General features: G+C 46.5%; 2 protein-coding genes across 6 annotated transcripts in view; one reads left to right on the top strand and one right to left on the bottom strand.

The window, feature by feature from the left end:
* Nucleotides 1–3456, bottom strand: part of commd7.S (COMM domain containing 7 S homeolog) — a 21802-nt gene extending 18346 nt beyond the window's left edge. For both annotated transcript variants that reach the window (XM_041580737.1, XM_041580736.1), the window contains exon 1: nt 3323–3456. In XM_041580737.1, coding sequence (XP_041436671.1) covers nt 3323–3376 — 54 coding nt within the window. In that variant the 5' untranslated portion in view covers nt 3377–3456. The remainder of the gene's footprint in view (nt 1–3322) is intronic.
* LOC108705093 (oocyte zinc finger protein XlCOF22-like) lies at nt 3396–14913 on the top strand. 4 transcript variants are annotated; one of them, XM_018241891.2, is made up of 6 exons: nt 3396–3541; nt 6315–6394; nt 6469–6587; nt 8137–8322; nt 8416–8545; nt 12892–14913. In XM_018241891.2, exons 1-6 carry the CDS (start codon nt 3396–3398, stop codon nt 14679–14681), a joined length of 2451 nt encoding a protein of 816 aa, XP_018097380.1. In that variant the 3' UTR covers nt 14682–14913. The 4 variants fall into 4 exon arrangements, with proteins under 4 accessions (XP_018097380.1, XP_018097381.1, XP_041436667.1 ...); XM_018241892.2 differs by having other exon boundaries at nt 8260–8322; XM_041580733.1 differs by lacking the exon at nt 12892–14913 and adding an exon at nt 10236–11603.
* Nucleotides 14914–17309: the final 2396 nt, after the last annotated feature.

Below are 17309 nucleotides of genomic sequence, written 5' to 3' on the forward strand. Positions count from 1 at the left end.
TTGAAGGATCATCTATACTGACCATAAAAACTTTCAGTTCATACAAACTTTCAAGAGGTTGAATCCCCGACAGGCAAGGTGGGCTATCTTCTTTTCTCGCTTTAACTTCGTTTTGACCTATCGCCCTGGCTCCAAGAATCGTAAAGCTGATGCTCTATCCCAAAGTTTCACTCCGGTGGATCGTTTTCCTGAAAGGTAAGAACCAATTATTCCTCCTGCCAAAATGATTGCATCTCTGTTCCCTCAATTTGTTGAACAAACCTTGGCTGGTCAGTCTTCCTCTCCTATGGATACCCCCATTGGGATGGCGTTTGTACCCCCTGAGCTTCGCCTGCCCATCCTACAACAGACTCATTGTTCCAAGCAAGCTGGACATCCTGGTCCTGAAAAGACTCTTGAGCTGTTACGACGCCTAGTCTGGTGGCCGACTATCCATAAAGATGTCAAAGACTTTTTTGCTGCCTTTACTATTTGTGCCACTTCCAAGGCTAGCCATACTTGCCCTAGCGGGTTATTACAACCTTTACCCATCCCCTCTCGTCCATGGACGCATTTAGCAATGGACTTCATTGTAGAGCTTCCACCCTCAAGAGGGAACACTGTGATCTGGGTAGTTGTTAACTGCTTCAGCAAGATGGCGCATTTTATACCATTGCGAAAACTTCCCTCAGCAGTGGAACTATCAGAGCTCTTCATCCAGTTTATTTTTTCGGTTGCATGGCTTCCCAGCTGAGATAGTCTCTGACAGGGGATCTCAATTTGCAGCTAAGTTTTCGCGTTCCTTATGTAAAGACTTAGGTATTACTCTTCAGTTTTCCTCTGCCTATCATCCCCAAACCAATGAGGCAGTGGAGCGTCAAGCTCGTGTGCTGTTCACTACCCCAATAAAGATACACTTGCAGACTCAGCTTGCTGCCGTGGACTTCCTGCAATTACCTCCTTTCTATCACATTGAGCGTCAAGCTTTGGAGCAATTGTAGAGGAATCATGTTTCCCTCTGTCAGGAGGACTGGTCCGATCTTCTCCCGTGGGTGGAATTCGCTCATAATAATGCATGCCACACCTCCACTGGAAGGTCTCCATTTATGATGGTGTATAGTCAACACCCTCAAACCTTCCCACAAGACTTTGTTTTATCTGACGTCCCTGCGGCAGAAGATCATGCAGCCCATATGTCTGCTATTTGGGCTGCAACCAAATCAAGTTTGGAAAAGAGCGATCTTGTGCACAAGACGTTTGCTGATCGGAAACGCTGGTCCTCTTCTACATACAGGGTTGGTGTCAAGGTATGGTTATCCACTAGGAACATTCACTTAAAAGTGCCTTCACCCAAGTTGGGTCCAAAATGTATTGGTCCATTCTCCATCATGGAGATTGTCAATCCTTCCCAACATGTTTCATGTCTCCCTGGTGAAACCAGCAATTTCCAATCGCTTCTCTTCTGATCCCTGATCTCTTCGCCCCCTCAGCTTTCTCCGTGAATGGCCAACAAGAATATGAAGTGGATAGGATCCTAGACTCGAGATTCTCCAGAGGGTCTTTACAATTCCCTATCCAATGGAAAGGCTTCGGTCTCAAAGTATGTTCATAGGAAAAGCACTCTGATGTCCATGCCCCTCGCTTGGTGAAGTTATTCTACAAAGTTTCCCCCGAAACCAAGACTTGGTGGTCCAGTGGCCCCCCGTGGGGGAGGAGAGCTGTACCCGATGGCGCTGCTTACCTTCCCGGCGGTCGCAATGAAAATCCAAGACGGCTGCGCCCATGCGGAACACATGGGTGCGGCGTCGCTGCATGGTGACGTCATCGCTGGTGCCGGGATTTTGTAATAAAAGTGCGCCCTGGACGCTGAAACCGCGCCCAATTATAGGGCCAATAGGCCCCCTGACAGTGTCAATGAATGTGTGCAGACCTACTCCAATTTAAATATGTAACCCCATCCAGGACTGTATGGCATGTTTCAATCTGTAACATGCAAGAATGAGGGGAATGAGTATGAGGGAATGAGTGAGGGGAATGAGTGTGAGAGGAATGAGTGAGGGGAATGAGTAAGAGGGAATGAATGAGAGAAATGAGTAAGGGAGTGAATGAGAGGAATGAGTGAGGGGAATGAATGAAAGGATTGAGAAAGAGGGAATGAATGAGAGGAATAATTAAGAGGGAATGAATGAGAGAAATAAGTGAGGGAATGAGCGGAATAAGTAAGAGGGTATGAATGAGAGGAATGAGTAAGAGGAATGATTAAGAGGGAATGAGTGAGTGAGAGGCATGAGTAAGAGGGAATGAGTGAGGGGAATGAGTAAGAGGGAATGAATGAGAGGAATACGTGAAGGGAATGAGGGAGCTGAATAAGTAAGAGGGGATGAATGAGAGGAATGAGTAAGAGGGAATGAGTGAGGGGAATGAGTAAGAGGGAATAAACAAGAGGAATGATTAAGAGGGAATGAGTGAGAGGGAATGAGTGAGTGAGAGGGAATGAGTGAGTGAGAGGGAATGAGTGAGGGGAATGAGTGAGTGAGAGGGAATGAGTGAGGGGAATGAGTGAGAGGAATGAGTGAGTGAGAGGAATGAGTGAGGGGAATGAGTGAGAGGAATGAGTGAGTGAGAGGGAATGAGTGAGGGGAATGAGTGAGTGAGAGGAATGAAGGAGAGGAATGAGTGAGTGAGGGGAATGAGTGAGAGGAATGAGGGAGAGGAATAAGTGAGTGAGAGGAATGAAGGAGAGGAATGAGTGAGTGAGGGGAATGAGTGAGAGGAATGAAGGAGAGGAATGAAGGAGAGGAATGAAGGAGAGGAATGAGTGAGTGAGAGGAATGAGGGAGAGGAATAAGTGAGTGAGAGGAATTAAGGAGAGGAATGAGTGAGTGAGGGGAATGAGTGAGGGGAATGAAGGAGAGGAATGAAGGAGAGGAATGAGTGAGTGAGGGGAATGAGTGAGAGGAATGAGTGAGTGAGAGGGAATGAGTGAGAGGAATAAGTGAGTGAGAGGGAATGAGTGAGGGGAATGAGTGAGAGGAATGAGTGAGGGGAATGAGTGAGAGGAATGAGTAAGAGGAATGAGTGAGAGGAATGAGTAAGAGGAATGAGTGAGGGGAAATATGCAGAAGAGACAGAGCAAAGCCAGAGAAGCAGACACACACACACAGAGTCTATAGAGTTATTAATGAGCCGACTCTTCTCTGTCTCTAGTCCAGTGTGAGGAGTCTCAATACCGAGGCCACAGGTCACTGACACACAGGTAATGCTGGCAGGGTGATACACTTGCGTTAAGTGTATTTAATGAAGCAGGCTCGTCCTCTAGTACAACATAACTTTACACACTCACCAAAGTCCTTTCCGAGGAACCCTTTAACAACCCACCAAGCCATGGGCTTTTCATCCGTTTCCGGAGTTTCGCAATGCTCTCTGGGAAATGTAGTTCGTCAATGCCTGCGCCATACGGACAACATCCCAATCTCTCCTACCCAACACTCGCGCAGAGAGACAGCGAGGCTTGGAACACATGGGCCGGAAGTGGAGTTTCGTTATTTCCGGTTGGCGGCAGGTTGGTACTGAGAGATCTGAGGGAGTTCTGGGACTCGTATCGGTTTGTAGGGTCGTGTCTCGGGTGCCAGCGAGGTACCTTCTCCTTGTGTCTGGCCTGACTGGCCTCGGGCACACAGTTCTGTATGGACCAGAACCTATAGAGATGGGCCCTGCTCGAACTGGTTATTTCTGCTGGTATTAGTTTGTCTGTGTATGGACTGATATCTACCCACAATGCCTTGCGTTATCTGGTGCATCCTCATTAATTCTGTCTCCTCCTCCTCCTTGTTCTTAATATTCCTATACCCACAATCCCCTGTGTCACTCCTCTACCCACAATCCCCTGTGTCACTCCTCTACCCACACTCCTCTGTGTCACTCCTCTACCCACAATCCCCTGTGTCACTCCTCTACCCACAATCCCCTGTGTCACTCCTCTACCCACACTCCTCTGTGTCACTCCTCTACCCACACTCCCCTGTGTCACTCCTCTACCCACACTCCCCTGTGTCACTCCTCTACCCACAATCCTCTGTCACTCCTCTACCCACACTCCCCTGTGTCACTCCTCTACCCACAATCCTCTGTGTCACTCCTCTACCCACACTCCTCTGTGTCACTCCTCTACCCACAATCCTCTGTGTCACTCCTCTACCCACACTCCTCTGTGTCACTCCTCTACCCACACTCCTCTGTGTCACTCCTCTACCCACAATCCTCTGTGTCACTCCTCTACCCACACTCCTCTGTGTCACTCCTCTACCCACAATCCTCTGTGTCACTCCTCTACCCACACTCCCCCGTGTCACTCCTCTACCCACACTCCTCTGTGTCACTCCTCTACCCACACTCCTCTGTCACTCCTCTACCCACACTCCTCTGTCACTCCTCTACCCACACTCCTCTGTCACTCCTCTACCCACACTCCTCTGTGTCACTCCTCTACCCACACTCCCCTGTCACTCCTCTACCCACACTCCTCTGTGTCACTCCTCTACCCACACTCCTCTGTGTCACTCCTCTACCCACACTCCTCTGTGTCACTCCTCTACCCACACTCCCCTGTGTCACTCCTCTACCCACACTCCCCTGTCACTCCTCTACCCACACTCCTCTGTGTCACTCCTCTACCCACACTCCTCTGTGTCACTCCTCTACCCACAATCCCCTGTGTCACTCCTCTACCCACACTCCCCTGTGTCACTCCTCTACCCACAATCCTCTGTGTCACTCCTCTACCCACACTCCCCTGTGTCACTCCTCTACCCACAATCCTCTGTGTCACTCCTCTACCCACACTCCCCCGTGTCACTCCTCTACCCACACTCCCCTGTCACTCTTCTACCCACACTCCTCTGTGTCACTCCTCTACCCACACTCCTCTGTCACTCCTCTACCCACAATCCTCTGTCACTCCTCTACCCACACTCCTCTGTGTCACTCCTCTACCCACACTCCCCTGTGTCACTCCTCTACCCACACTCCCCTGTCACTCCTCTACCCACACTCCCCTGTCACTCCTCTACCCACACTCCTCTGTGTCACTCCTCTACCCACACTCCCCTGTGTCACTCCTCTACCCACACTCCCCTGTGTCACTCCTCTACCCACACTCCCCTGTGTCACTCCTCTACCCACACTCCCCTGTGTCACTCCTCTACCCACACTCCCCTGTGTCACTCCTCTACCCACACTCCCCTGTGTCACTCCTCTACCCACAATCCCCCGTGTCACTCCTCTACCCACACTCCCCTGTGTCACTCCTCTACCCACACTCCCCTGTGTCACTCCTCTACCCACAATCCCCTGTGTCACTCCTCTACCCACACTCCCCTGTCACTCCTCTACCCACACTCCCCTGTCACTCCTCTACCCACACTCCCCTGTCACTCCTCTACCCACACTCCTCTGTGTCACTCCTCTACCCACACTCCCCTGTGTCACTCCTCTACCCACACTCCCCTGTGTCACTCCTCTACCCACACTCCCCTGTCACTCCTCTACCCACACTCCTCTGTGTCACTCCTCTACCCACACTCCTCTGTGTCACTCCTCTACCCACACTCCCCTGTGTCACTCCTCTACCCGCACTCCCCTGTGTCACTCCTCTACCCACACTCCCCTGTGTCACTCCTCTACCCGCACTCCCCTGTGTCACTCCTCTACCCACAATCCTCTGTGTCACTCCTCTACCCACAATCCTCTGTGTCACTCCTCTACCCACAATGCCCTGTGTCACTCCTCTACCCACACTCCTCTGTGTCACTCCTCTACCCACACTCCCCCGTGTCACTCCTCTACCCACAATCCTCTGTGTCACTCTTCTACCCACAATCCCCTGTGTCACTCCTCTACCCACACTCCCCCGTGTCACTCCTCTACCCACACTCCTCTGTGTCACTCCTCTACCCACACTCCTCTGTGTCACTCCTCTACCCACACTCCTCTGTGTCACTCCTCTACCCACACTCCCCCGTGTCACTCCTCTACCCACACTCCCCTGTCACTCCTCTACCCACACTCCCCTGTCACTCCTCTACCCACACTCCCCCGTGTCACTCCTCTACCCACACTCCCCTGTGTCACTCCTCTACCCGCACTCCCCTGTGTCACTCCTCTACCCACAATCCCCCGTGTCACTCCTCTACCCGCACTCCCCTGTGTCACTCCTCTACCCACAATCCCCTGTCACTCCTCTACCCACAATCCCCTGTCACTCCTCTACCCACAATCCCCTGTGTTACGCCTCTATTCGCACTCCCCTGTAACAGAATTTGTTGTCCCCCTTACAGAGCAGCAGTGGCAGAGTTGTCCCATCGCTGGCGCCTGCCCCACTCGCTTGGAGACAGTAAGAGAGGAGCCCGCCCTGCAGGTATGTGGGAGCTTTATGGGGTGATATTATATTGGGGGTAACTCACCCTGACATCTCTTTTTCCTTAATTACAGGGAGAATGAAAAGGTCAAAGAAAGGAACTGACTCAGCCATGGGGGGGAAGAACAAAATCCCCTTGAGTGAGAGAATCCTCAACGTCACACTGGAGATTGTCTATGTGCTGACAGGAGAGGTGAGTGCTACTGCGAGGCACACTCATATGGAGAGTGGACATGGAGTGGAGTAGTGAGACAGACAAGTGATACTGTGAGTGGAGTAGTGAGACAGACAAGTGATACTGTGAGTGGAGTAGTGAGACAGACATGTGATACTGTGAGTGGAGTAGTGAGACAGACAAGTGATGCTGTGAGTGGAGTAGTGAGACAGACAAGTGATTCTGTGAGTGGAGTAGTGAGACAGACAAGTGATACTGTGAGTGGAGTAGTGAGACAGACAAGTGATACTGTGAGTGGAGTAGTGAGACAGACAAGTGATACTGTGAGTGGAGTAGTGAGACAGACAAGTGATACTGTAAATGGAGTAGTGAGACAGACATGTGATACTGTAAGTGGAGTAGTGAGACAGACATGTGATACTGTGAGTGGAGTAGTGAGACAGACAAGTGATACTGTAAGTGGAGTAGTGAGACAGACATGTGATACTGTGAGTGGAGTAGTGAGACAGACATGTGATACTGTGAGTGGAGTAGTGAGACAGACAAGTGATGCTGTGAGTGGAGTAGTGAGACAGACATGTGATACTGTGAGTGGAGTAGTGAGACAGACAAGTGATACTGTAAGTGGAGTAGTGAGACAGACATGTGATAGTGTGAGTGGAGTAGTGAGACAGACAAGTGATACTGTGAGTGGAGTAGTGAGACAGACAAGTGATACTGTGAGTGGAGTAGTGAGACAGACAAGTGATACTGTGAGTGGAGTAGTGAGACAGACAAGTGATACTGTGAGTGGAGTAGTGAGACAGACAAGTGATACTGTGAGTGGAGTAGTGAGACAGACAAGTGATACTGTGAGTGGAGTAGTGAGACAGAAAAGTGATACTGTGAGTGGAGTCGTGAGACAGACAAGTGATACTGTGAGTGGAGTCGTGAGACAGACAAGTGATACTGTGATGTGGCCCTTACATTACGAAATCGAATTCGCACCAAAGGCCAATGAATGATGGAGGATAGCTCTGCTTTTAGCGATGTTGTGCCATTATGAGTAACATCCATAAAAGTATTGTTAGTATTCTGTACCATGGAAAATATTACTTAAATATTATATTGATTTATGAGATCATTTGTATTGCTTTATTTATCAAACAACTATTCCTTATGTAACCGTAACATAATAATTATCTGAAAAGGATGAAATAGGAAGGTAATTAGTAGTCAAGCTGTTTGCTGACAGTGTCTTGACATCTACTGATCTCCAGCTAAAGATCTACTGATAGATCCCCATCTACCTTTTGGGCACCTCTAGTCTAAACCATCAGTTCTGGAGAGACTATCAGGGGAGCGAGGCAGCAGTTGGGTGGTAGGTAGATGTGTAGGTGGCCCAGAATAACTAGAGAAGTCATTTGCAGGAGGAAGTGACACTTGGCTCCAGTTTTCTGGGTAACATTTCCTCAAACATGATCAGGCTGCCCTCCTTGGCCTTGTGACCTCGGTGGCAGTCAGAGCAAGATGGCAGTGGTATAGTCTGTAGGTGAATAATAGTGACCGTGTGCTGTGCAACCTGTAGGACTATGTTGTGAGCAAGCGTTCCAGTGCCAGGGTCGTACAGAGCTGCAGTGACTGTTTGTTGGACGGATTCTGCCAGCGCCACATTCCAACCGTGTCCCATTCCTCCCGCTCCGTCTTACAGAAGGAAAATGCACGAAAGGTCCTGGAACTCATCTCCAACATCTTCCACATGCTGACTGAGGAGGTAAGTGCCCCCCACCCAGGCCCAGTAGTTTGGTACCAGGGTGTGAAAAAAAAAATTCTGTCCTGATTCTGACTGTGACCTTGTGTGTGCCAGGTTGCCATAAGGCACGAGGAAGCGGGCAACTACTTCTCCTCAGAGGAATGGGACTATTTAAGAGGAAACCACGTCTTTTACACAGAAGTAATTAAGGAGAATCCCCAGCAGCAGCCACTCCGCTCACCAGGTAAGTAATGTGTGACTCCCATGAACTGATGCCAGGACTAGTGCCAAGATGTGACTAGAGACTATATAACATGGCTTGTACAGCAGGAACAGCCCCAGCTCTTAATTCTGAGGAATCCTCCCATCTCTCTGCCACCAGTCTCTCCCAGTAACAGATATTCCTTTCCTAGTAACAGGTATTCCTCTCCCAGTAACCGGTATTCCTCTCCCAGTAACCGGTATTCCTCTCCCAGTAACCGGTATTCCTCTCCCAGTAACCGGTATTCCTCTCCCAGTAACCGGTATTCCTCTCCCAGTAACCGGTATTCCTCTCCCAGTAACCGGTATTCCTCTCCCAGTAACCGGTATTCCTCTCCCAGTAACCGGTATTCCTCTCCCAGTAACTGGTATTTCTCTCCCAGTACCAGGTATTGCTCTCCCAGTAACAGGCATTGCTCTCCCAGTAACAGGCTTTGCTCTGCCAGTAACAGGTATTGCTCTGCCAGTAACAGGTATTGCTCTCCCAGTAACAGATATTGCTATCCCAGTAACAGATATTGCTCTCCCAGTAACAGATATTCCTTCTGATCAGTAGCAGGGCAAGTTGTCCAGGTTCTTAGCCTGCACTCAGTATATGAAGACTAAAGAAAGGAAAGTATCTGTGTGTGCAGAGCCTGTAAAAACCCCAGCCCCTCTCCATCTTAGCTTGCTTTGTGGCCTGAATTGGCTTTTATGCCTTTTCCATTTATCTACACACTCCACTTACCCCCTTAATATTCTACAGAACTTGCATAGATACCCCTCACCCCTGCGCTGGTCATGTGATCCAGGAGTTCCTGTAGGCTTGTGCTGCTGATTAGCAAACTCACAGGGAAACTTGGCCATGAGCACCAAGGAGGGAGCTAAAGATCCCTGAGTTATGGACCGGCACAGATCAGTGGATGGTATGACGTATGCGAGTAGTGTTAGGTATCTGTTATAATAGGGCGTCTATAATTTCATAAAGCCTCTGTCTGTCCGAATTGTTGGCACAGACCACTCCAAGATATTGAAGAAAACTGCACTGGATTGCTAAATAGACAATGCAGCAAAGCCATCTCTGGTGAAACCAATGTAAAACCAGACTTTATAGTGCGTGGCACTATAGTGGAGCTAGCACCTTGTTATGGGCCCAGGTCTGTTTGGCACGTGCTGAGCTAGTTCCGAGGAAACCATAAAGTCCTGCAGGAAGGAACTTCACCTCTCAGCTTGACAACGACTGACCTATCAGCTAGTGCCGACTGAACCAACATTTCCCTGAGTGGTGCAGTCCCAGGCCCAACCTCAGTCTGCTGGAGGGTTTGTGCCAAGAGCACAACATTCTTTTTTATGGGCAATGTCAGGCAAACCTAGTGCAACTTTGTGGGGCCTGTCCTGAAAGGCTCACAACATTAATGGCTGCATAAACCCGGGATGCCAACTCTTACCTCAAGCCCTCAGTTTTTGTTTTTGATCCCTCCCCCAAGTACTTACCTTTCAGATGTGTGGAGTTTGACGTGTAGATAAATGGAAAACTGCTCATGTGAAATCCTACAGTAAGTTGAAGGTTATAGTGCCTGTATAGCAGGTAGTAATTACTGTGCCCTCCATGTACTGGCACTGCCAATGTTGTGTTCCTGTTACTAAGTGCATATTTGTAGGCGAATGACTTTACATGGTTGTATCTTTGTCAGATGATGAAAATGAAGACTCTAGCCATATTAGCGCTAATGTGGGATCAGATTTATGCTGTACAAATAAAGCGGGCACAAGGCAGATTGGCGCTGGGATGGAAGAGGCAGATCTCACGGAGTGCGAGCAGAGATACAGTGCTTTATCCCATTGCATCAAGCAGGAGCCGGACCTAGAGGAAGCTCTGGCAATGAACATGGCTACTCAAACGTTATCTGCTGCTGTCAAAGAAGAACCCGACTCTTCGACTAGTGACATGAGAAGCAGTTTAGGCAGCAGCCCCTCTGCACATTATATATCCGATGGCGTTAAGGAGGAGTCCAGTTCCTGGGAAGAAGGAGAACATTCCAACTGCAGCATTTATCCTCTCACACAACAGATTCACGAGTCAGATACGTCTCCTAATATGAGATGCAGGCTGAATAACCAATTATCTGATAATTACGAGTCCGATGAAGAGAAGGAAGGGTCGGCTTCCTGGGGAGAAGGTCAGTCTGATTATAATAGTAACACAATTATAGATACCGATGCCTCTGCTTCCAACATCAGCTCCAACCTCATGAACACTTTCTCCGAAGCAGAATTAAATGAATTTGGTGACACCTTCCCTTATGAAACGGCCATCACTTCTCACCTGAATGCCCTGCAGGCGGCTCGTGGCTGTGCCATTTGCTTCAAGCATTTCAATAGTAACAGAGATCTCGCCCGGCACATGAGAACTCACACGGGAGAGAAACCATTCATCTGCTCCGATTGCGGCAAATGCTTCAACGACAGCTCCATTCTCATACGGCACATGAAAATCCACACAGGAGAGAAACCCTTCTCTTGTACTCAGTGTGGGAGAAACTTTCGCCGTCGCGCCCACCTCGTTGTACATGAGAGAACTCACACCGGGGAGAAACCATTCACTTGCCCTGAATGTGGCAAAAGCTTTGCCCGTCGCTCTCACCTTATGGATCATCGTATCATTCACAAAGGAGAGAAAAAATACTCCTGCCCCGAGTGTGGCAAATGCTTTGGACTTCAAGGCTACCTCAATAAACACTTCAAAATACACACAATTAAAGTTTCTGTTCCCTGATGGGAAAGTGGGTTTAAAATGTTCTGTAGGTTTGGACTTTCCACACCGAAAATGTAGAGATCCAAGTAATTATTGGGGAGAAGCAGCAAGTGGCGCTAATATTGGGTTGGTCTCTGCCCATATTTTTTTACCGTTATTAGGGAAAGTGCATAAATATATGTACATTTTAGGTGGGTTGTACCCCTCCATTTATTTTAGTATTAGTGTTGCTCGCTGTATCCCCATGTCAATGAGTCTTTTGCCAGATGTATTTTAAGTGCAGTTTCAATGCATATATATATATATATTTCCTTGTGTCTGGTAACTCCTCTTACATGAGCTGGGGGGCTTGTTTAATGCAATCCACTGGGTAGCCGGCACCTATAAATGGTAAACGGATCATTTTTTAATTTTGTTTTTTTAAATTTGATGCAACATTTGCCAATTTTGGTGAGTGTCCACTTCTCCCCTGGATTAAATATTATCTAGGTGTAATAAGCGTGCCTTGTAAAAGTCTTCTCACTCTTGTACATGCTTACATTCCTTATAAATGAATCCCAACTAACTGCACTGGTTCACTTATGGGCCTGCCAAGAGATGCTTCCAAAATTGCTGCAGGGTAGTTCATCAAATCTGCAGCTGGGGCAGGGGTACTGGCTGATAACAAAGCACACAGTGCCCAAATGTGTGGCTTCATAGAATACCCTCTCGATATTGTGCCTGTAATTTCTATCTCTATTGATTGCAACATAAAAAGGAGACACTGTACTTCTTAACTCACCATGAACACACAATATGCCAAGTGATGTGTTAAAATAGGTTAACCCAACGGGATTCATGTAAAACACCTGTACAGGAATGAGGACTCTTCCAAGGCATTGTGTATAGTGTGTAATTGTGAGTACCAACGTGCATGTCCGACGAAGTGTTTTTATACAACAATGTGTAGAGGGATGGAAGGGCCTTGTCTTGTTAGTGGCCTCAATATATTTCTGACTCCAGGCAAAATTCTCAAGTGTGGATCATCCTATTGACTTAGAATGATATACCTGCTCTTGATTTATAATGTGAAGTTACCTGAACACTCTCACTGCATCTCTGTACATAATACTGCTATAATTAGTGGGTGCTCACTATAATGATATTTCCATGTCAGAGAGCCGTATTGCCAGCTACCATATCCTAGGCTCTCGTACAGTCACAAATTGTGTTTCTCAAACCGAATTCTAAACCCAAACAGTAGGAGGTGCCCTTATATCTGGGGAGTACCTACTTCTGACCATTAGACTTTGGGGTGCTTTGTACTTAGAGATCATACTCATCATGTCTCCCCTACATGCTAGGGAATAGATTTGTCTTCCCTTATCCTCCCAATGGACTCATATGAGGATCCCCCTCTATAGAAAACCTAATCGTCTGTCCTTGCGGTAGGTAAATGCACATGCTGCATTGGTAGCTCCGTTTGGGGTATAATTAATTGTCGCTGATGGTTAGGATGCAGAATCTGACAGTAGCGAGAGACTTGAAAGTGCATGAGATTTGTTGCAAGTAGCTGAATGCGTGGGGAATGATTTCTATGCCTGTATCTTTGCTAGATGATGGAAAAGAAGAGACAAGCAGTATTAGATCTTGTATGGATGCAAAGGTAATTTCTAACAATAAAGCACACAAGAGATGGAGCCATACCATGAGGGAAGAAGGAAATCCTATGGATAATCCTGCTGTGCATGACCCAGACAGCCCTTTATCTAAATATCCAATGGCATCATGGGAAGGTGAGCATTTGGCGTCCAGCACTGATCCCCTTACAGGTCAGACACAGGGAAGGGAAGCGTCGCCACACATCAGGTGGTGCAGCCAGAATAACTGCTCTATATATTATAAATCACTTGGCAGTAAAGAGACCTATTCTTCATGGGAAGAAGGAGAAAGTGCTAAGTGCTCCGTTAAACCACATACAAATCAGATACAAGGGACATCTAGTCCAGTCTTGGCATCCAAACTACATAAGGGCTCCATTAAAAAGGAGTCGCCTTCATGGGTCCAAGAAGAATGTTCCAACTGCAGAAGTAACGCACTACCAGAACCACTACTAGAATCTAATACACCCATTCTTCGTAATAGGTCATTATCCAGTTATATTTCCAGTGGGATTAAAGAGGAGTCTTCCTCATGGGATAGTTTGAGTTACACAAGCAATCCAGCCACAGAAGCAGTGCAGAAAGCTGATACGCCTCCTCCCATTGGGGCCACCTTTCGTAAGAGGCCATTACCCAGTTATTTCTACAGTGAGATTAAAGAGGAGATGACTTCATGGCAAGGAGTAGAGTGCTCAGAATTAGCTACAGAACTAATCCAAGTAACAGATATACCTGCCCCAAACATCAGCCCCACTAATAATTCACCAACCAATTATAAATCCAATGTTATTAAAAAGGCATTGGCTTCTTGCGTAGATGGACCTTTGAATTACAGTTCCAGTACTGATCCAATAGAGGTAACGGATACATCTGCTCATATCATTGGGTATTCAATCAATAACAGGCTGGAGTGCAGTGAATATGCCACAGACTTGCCTTACAGATCCAATTGTGTCCAGTTAACTGCCCCAGCCATACAGACAATATATAACTATGCTGATAAACCTTCTCCTAGTGATAGGGAAATTGTCCGGAATAAGAGGACTCCCAAGGGAAAGAAAAAGTTTGCTTGTTTGGAATGTGGCAAATGTTTCACCAGGAACACGACTCTTCTCAGCCACCAGAAGTGCCACACGGAAGGGAAGCAGCTAATCTGTCCTGAATGTGGCCTCTGTTTCCCTCACTACTCCGGTCTCATCAGTCACCAGAAAAGCCACAGCGGGGGCAAGGCATTCGCTTGTTCTGAATGTGGCCTGTGTTTTACCAGGTACTCGAGTCTTGTTAGCCATCAGAAGAATCATCCCAGAGAGAAACCATTTACCTGCTCTGAATGTGGGAAACGCTTTTCCAGGAACTCCAACCTTGTGAGACACAAGCGAATGCACACAGGGGAGAAGCCATATTCTTGCCCCGAGTGTGGCAAGTGTTTCACTAGGAACGCAGCTCTTATCAAGCACATGACGGCTCATGCGCTGGGAAAACTATTTGCATGTTCCCAATGTGGATTGTGTTTCACTAGGAGCGCAAGTCTTGTTAGCCACCAGAAAACCCATGCAGGGAGTGAGCCGTACACTTGCTCTGAATGTGACAAGTATTTCACTAATGATACTGATCTGGAACGGCACCAGGACATTCACGCCGGGGACAAAATCTTCTCTTGCTTTGAATGTGGCCAGAACTTTACCCATCACTTGAACTTTGCTGAACATCTCAGGAGCCACACAGGGGACCATGCTTTCTTCTAGGTTGGACCCTACATGTGAATGACCCCCACTCTGCCCTTTCTCTTGTCCAATCCCTCGTGGCAAAATGTATTTGATGCTTTCCTGCCAATAGAGTGAGTATGTTAGAGTTCTGTATTGTTATGGTCGCTTGCCAGTAGTATTTAATGATACATGAATAGTTACAGTCCTACAGCTTAGTGAAATACAGTTATTTCCGATGTTTCATTATGTATTAAACCTCTATTTGAGAAAAGCCTGCGTTAGAGTGTTTGTGCCCGGCAGTGAGAGAGCGCGGCCCAAGATGACATGAGGAGCATTTCTTTAATTATACCTGTGCATTATAAACGTAATAATTATACCAATATATAAATGGCGAAATATGCTCAGGACTCCATTTTGTTGCACCTTATCTGCCACTTACCCTTAGGTACTATGAGAAAAACCAACACATAAATAGTGCCGGGGGCTTGTGAACAGTTTCATGGCCACTTTGCATAAGAGAACAGACTTTTGCCAAAGAAAGCTTTGCCTTTATTGCCCTATCATGCAATTTCCACATCCTTCCTTAGTCATTTCTCCTACAGGGTTAAATGTGGATTTTATATTTCACTTCCCAGGGGCTCAGTTAATAGTGCTGCTCCAGCAGATTTCTGCACTGAACTCCATTTTTTTATATTTAAGTTTGAAATATGACATGAGTCTAAATACGATTTTTTCCTCAGCACACCACTTACTTTCTCCAGGGTGCATCCACTCCCAAGCTGCCTCCAAGTCAGACAAATTCCTTATCTTGAATAACCGGATATGAAGCACACCATCCTTAGGCTTTGCCTTTAAAACATTTAATTTCAGCGGAATTCACACACAAACTTTCGGGGGAAAACCCCTTCCTCTGTAATAAGCTTTCTCTCTACAGGAAATAAGGTTTCCGAGGAAGGGGGTTTCCCCCGAAAGCTTGTGTGTGAATTCCGCTGAAATAAAATGTTTTAAAGGCAAAGCCTGAGGATGGTGTGCTTCATATCCGGTTATTTGTGACATGAGTCTAGACATATTGTCAGTTGTTTTCCAGATGCCCTCAATCATGTGACTTGTGCTGTGATAAACTTCAGTCACTGCTATGCTGCTAGTTGGAGTGCTATCACACAATAGTAATAACCCAAATCCAATAGCCTGCCAGAAAGCAGTTCCATAGTGCAGCATGGCTCTTTCTGAAAGCCTATGACCAGGCAAAATGACCCGAGATGTACATACACACCAATATTACAACTATATTCTGCTCATTCTGTAAAAGAATTTGTCTGTCTGAATTACTCTATTTCTACATGCTGATGGGCTCGATTAAGTGTCATTAATTCCATTTAATTGATAGGAGCATCAGTCCAGGATCCAGTTCCATTTGAGCCTCATTAACCCTTAAAGAGGATGTTTCTTTTGCAAAGTTCTACCCGATTAGATTGATTACAATTAATTAAAATGCCCAGTTTGGGATCAATGAAGAAGCAGAGAGGGGCGGGATGGGGAGACGAGAGCATCAGTCATGTAAAGTAGAGATACGCGCTACAGAGAAGATTCTTTATTTGTTCTACAAGTACAACATGCACTTCTTTAGACTGTACAAAATTAAAACAATACTACGAAGTACAAAAAGATCACAATTTTTTTAAATGAAGTATAGCAGCAGAGCATATGTAGTACAAGATGAACCATGTTATTTACATAAGTGTCAGTGAGAGAAGATTGTATAAAAATATAAAACCAGCAGTGCAGTACAATACACCAAATAACCATGTTACGGTGATGGTGAAAGAAACGGTGCAGTAACAGTACACAGTATTGAAGTGCATAGTATGTGGATTGTATAGTATTGTATAATAGATCAGCACATGCACATAGTTACCCTAATTCTCCTTACTGCCTGCTGCCCACCTCTGTGGGTCTGACAAGTGGATTAGGGGGCCGTGACACCCTCTAACAGAGGGATAAAGCATCATAGATCCAGTAAGTGAACATTTTAACCACTTTAAAGGAAAACTATACCCCCCAAACAATGTAGGTCTCTATTAAAAGATACTGAGTAAAACAGCTCATATGTAAAACCCTGCTTCATGTAAATAAACCATTATCATAATAATATACTTTTTTAGTAGTATGTGCCATTGGGTAATCATAAATAGAAAATTGCCATTTTAAAAAATAAGGGCCGCCCCCTGAGATCGTAAGATTCACTGTGTACACATACAAACCACATGTAAGGTCACACGAGCCAATTAACAGACAGAGTTTTCTGCCTTTTGTTTCCTCACTTCTTCCTGTTACAGTTAGTGTTGTAGTATTTATGGTCAGGTGATCTCTTCCTGTTACAGTTAGAGCTGCAGTATTTCTGGTCAGGTGATCTCTTCCTGTTACAGTTAGTGTTGTAGTATTTCTGGTCAGGTGATCTCTGAGGCAGCACAGATAGAGTCACGAAATGGTGGTTCAAGGCAAGAGATAAAAAAGGGCAATATTTATGTAAATATATATTCCAGTTTGGTAAGATTCTTTAATATGTCATTCAATTTGATATAAACTATCTGTTGCTTAAGTATTCATTTTGGGGGTATAGTTTTCCTTTAAGAATCTAAACCAGTGATCCCCAACCAGTAGCTCGTG

The sequence above is a fragment of the Xenopus laevis genome, chromosome 1S, assembly GCF_017654675.1.
Source record: "Xenopus laevis strain J_2021 chromosome 1S, Xenopus_laevis_v10.1, whole genome shotgun sequence".
Taxonomy (NCBI): Eukaryota; Metazoa; Chordata; class Amphibia; order Anura; family Pipidae; genus Xenopus; species Xenopus laevis.